A 3132-nucleotide genomic window follows, 5' to 3' on the forward strand; every position below is an offset into this window, starting at 1 on the left:
TCAGGCCGGCCGGATTTTCTTGTTTTATCTTTTTTAAGCACAGACCGCATTTGGTCATCACGTCTGTTGAGTTTCTTTTTGCTACAGAACAGTCTCTTCACCATTTCCCCCCCTTTAGTGATATTGACATTTTAAAAGTCCAGACCATTTTCTCATGAGATTCCCCACCTTTTGGGTTTGCTTGATTGTCTTGTGATTAGACAGTCATACGCCGAGTGTCCAGAAGATTAAATGCAGGAAAGCGCCTGTCCGGGAAGTCGCACTGCCTGAGCGGAGAGGCCTGAAGAGTGTCAGGCGTAGCCGTGCTGACGGGATCTGTGAGTTCAGGTTTTGGCCTCTCCGTTAATGCAGTTTTTTTACTCCGTGCCCCGTAGGTGTCAATGCAGACAAGGTTGGCATCGACGCTGCCGAGATGCTCCTGGCAAACCTGAGGCACGGCGGGGCCGTGGACGAGTACCTGCAAGACCAGGTAGCGACTTCCGGGGCCAGCCTCGGAGCCTGTTGGATCTGAACGCTCGGTAGTTGCGTTGAGTGTACGTGTTCATACTGACTGTCAGGCCCCCCTGGCGTGGCGCCGTTGAGTGAGTCATTACAGTATTACCCTGGAATTTGTGTTCCTCGGATCCCAGACCTCACCTCCGTGACCTGGCTGCAGCACTTGGCGCAGCCCGTCACCCTTCCCTCCTGAAATACTTCCTCCCGTGGCGCTGATACACTGTCTTCCTGTCTCAAGGCCTCTATCCAGTCTCTTGGCTGGCTTGTCACTGTTGACATTCCCATCATCTCACCCTGAGCTGTTGGGGAGCCCGGGGCTCGGGCTCACCCCACTTTTCTGGGTCTGCATTCACTCCTGGGTGACTCTGCCCCATCTTATGGGTTAGTTCCATCTGCACTGACTGCTCACTGGCCTCCGTCCCGGCCTCGCCTTGCTCCTCACCCCGTCACTCACGCCTGCAGCACCTCCTCTCGGAAGTGCCATAGCTCTGCCCAGACACACCTGCTCCCACTGAGAAACCAGTGACTATTTCCAAGCATCTCCCGTGGCCCACTGTCTTGAGAGATTTTCCTCCTGCCACACTTTTCTCTTCTCCATCTCAGGTCAGCAGCCTCCCTTTAGAAACTGTTTCTCAGGCCCTTGACCAGTTTCTTAAGACCGTTTCCCTTACTGCCAGTCCCTTCCTTCCGGCCCAGGTCTACGCCACCCTCGCCGTAATTCTGAGTTAGAGTGTTGATTTACCGGTTAGAAGGGTGTACTCTTAGAGGGTGGAAGATGCCTGTCCTATTATGTAGACCAGCCCATACAGATAGTTGGTCTGATTAACTGTGTCGCCTTTCAGCAATAGTTTATTCTTAAGCATTAATTTTTTTAAAAAATCTATATTGAGGACTGCTGTGGAACGGTTCGATACCACACTATAGACTTTGGGTGACACGGGTTTTCTGTCATCTTCTTAGGGTTTCTGGAAACCTAAGGAAATAGGGATTCTTTCAGCTGCTATGATTTCTGGTGTTTATATGCGGGAAGCAAGAGAATTTTAACTCCAATATTAGCCACTGTGTGAGATGTTTCTTCTTTACTCCTTTCCCCATAGCTGATCATTTTCATGGCACTGGCCAACGGAGTTTCCAGAATAAAAACAGGACCCGTGACACTCCACACACAGACGGCTATACATTTTGCCGAACAGCTAGCAAAGGTGAGCGTCCCAGCAGAAGTAGTAGCTGATTTTTATTATAGCCGGTTTGGGGTCAGATTTTAATAAACAGAAACCCAGTTGTCTTGATACATTTTATATTATTTTATAAAGCTACATTATAAAGACTGTTGTGAGGTGGACATACGCTCATGTTACTGGAAAAGGCAAGAAATGAAGCTGTGTGCATTAACTGTAAAAAGTGCAGAGAACCAGTTTTAAGAGAGAAGAAAAAAATACTTAAATGCTTAATTTTAAAAAAATTATAAAATTAAAAGGACTTTGATGTTAGCTACCCACCTGTTGAAGCCCATGGAGCTATGGCACTTCCTGTCACCTGCGCACTGAGCTCTCTCCTGGTTTCAGGCTAAATTCACGGTGAAGAAATCAGAAGAGGAAGGAGATGCCTCAAAAGATGCCTACATCATCGAGTGCCAGGGGATCGCGATGACGAATCCGAACCTGTAGGGGCTGTGCCTTGGGGACGGCCCCGCGGGGACCTATTGTGCTGACTCATGCCGTAAATACCGCAGGACGGCGCATCGGGAGTCCTTGCTAGCAGACCCACTGAGACTCCAGGCGGAGTACAGAGTGTTCTAGATCTGACTCAGCATGTCCCCTGCACGTGGTCAGGGAGCTGTCCGCTGGTGGGTGTCTGACAGCTGATCTCAGTGTGAACGTGTTGGTATAAAATCTTCTGTTCCCCCGGAGTACGTGTGCTTTCCTTTCTTACTTAATAAATGGAGTCGGGGATGTCGAGGTGCCCGTGATACCTGCGTGGTGTGATTGCTGCGCCGAGGCTCACGCACCGTGTGAACGGACCACTCCCCACTCACACCCTCGCTGTGTCCATGACTCAGTGAGCATCGTCTCATCCTAACTCCATGCACCCTCTCCCTCGCCGTGCCCGGGGTAACACGCCAGGCGCCGAACCTGTTGGGCGTGTTGTGAAAGCCAAACAAGGAGAATTGCAGGACGTGGGTCCCAGTTCTGTTACTGTTCCACTCGCAGGAGGAACTGGCCGAGTGTCTCGGAACCTGGCGTGCCTTCCATCGCTCAGCATTCTCGCAGCCCCGGGCACTCCCACACTTACGTTACTTCCTGCCCTGTGGGTGGTGGGAACCAGTTTGGTGTCTGAGCTAAGCCGGCTGAACTGTGCTGTAGTGAGGGATGCACTGAAACTTGGTTCCGTCTGGGACTTCAACCCGTGATGATGAAAGCAGTCCAAGACACAGATCAGAGGGTGGCGTTACCACACACTCAGGAAGTGCTGCGCTGGTCTGTACAGAACAGTCGAGTGAAGTACATTTGTTATGCTTAACTGTACAGTAATTGAGGAAGGAAGGGAGAGAGAGAGAGGAAGGGAGGAAAAATAGGAAAGCAATACATGGAAAATGTTCAAGGCAGCTGACTAATGGGAATGAGGGCGCTGTGTACA

The 3132-nt window shown here is 50.6% G+C and overlaps 1 protein-coding gene across 2 annotated transcripts in view; it reads left to right on the forward strand.

Moving 5' to 3' along the window:
- Positions 1-2453, forward strand: part of RTCA (RNA 3'-terminal phosphate cyclase) — an 8596-nt gene extending 6143 nt beyond the window's left edge. For both annotated transcript variants that reach the window (XM_015563395.1, XM_006762930.2), the window contains exons 7-9: positions 375-469; positions 1593-1697; positions 2061-2453. In XM_015563395.1, coding sequence (XP_015418881.1) covers positions 375-469; positions 1593-1697; positions 2061-2162 — 302 coding nt within the window. In that variant the 3' untranslated portion in view covers positions 2163-2453. The remainder of the gene's footprint in view (positions 1-374; positions 470-1592; positions 1698-2060) is intronic.
- Positions 2454-3132: the final 679 nt, after the last annotated feature.

This window comes from Myotis davidii, unplaced genomic scaffold, assembly GCF_000327345.1.
Source record: "Myotis davidii unplaced genomic scaffold, ASM32734v1 scaffold217, whole genome shotgun sequence".
Taxonomy (NCBI): domain Eukaryota; kingdom Metazoa; phylum Chordata; class Mammalia; order Chiroptera; family Vespertilionidae; genus Myotis; species Myotis davidii.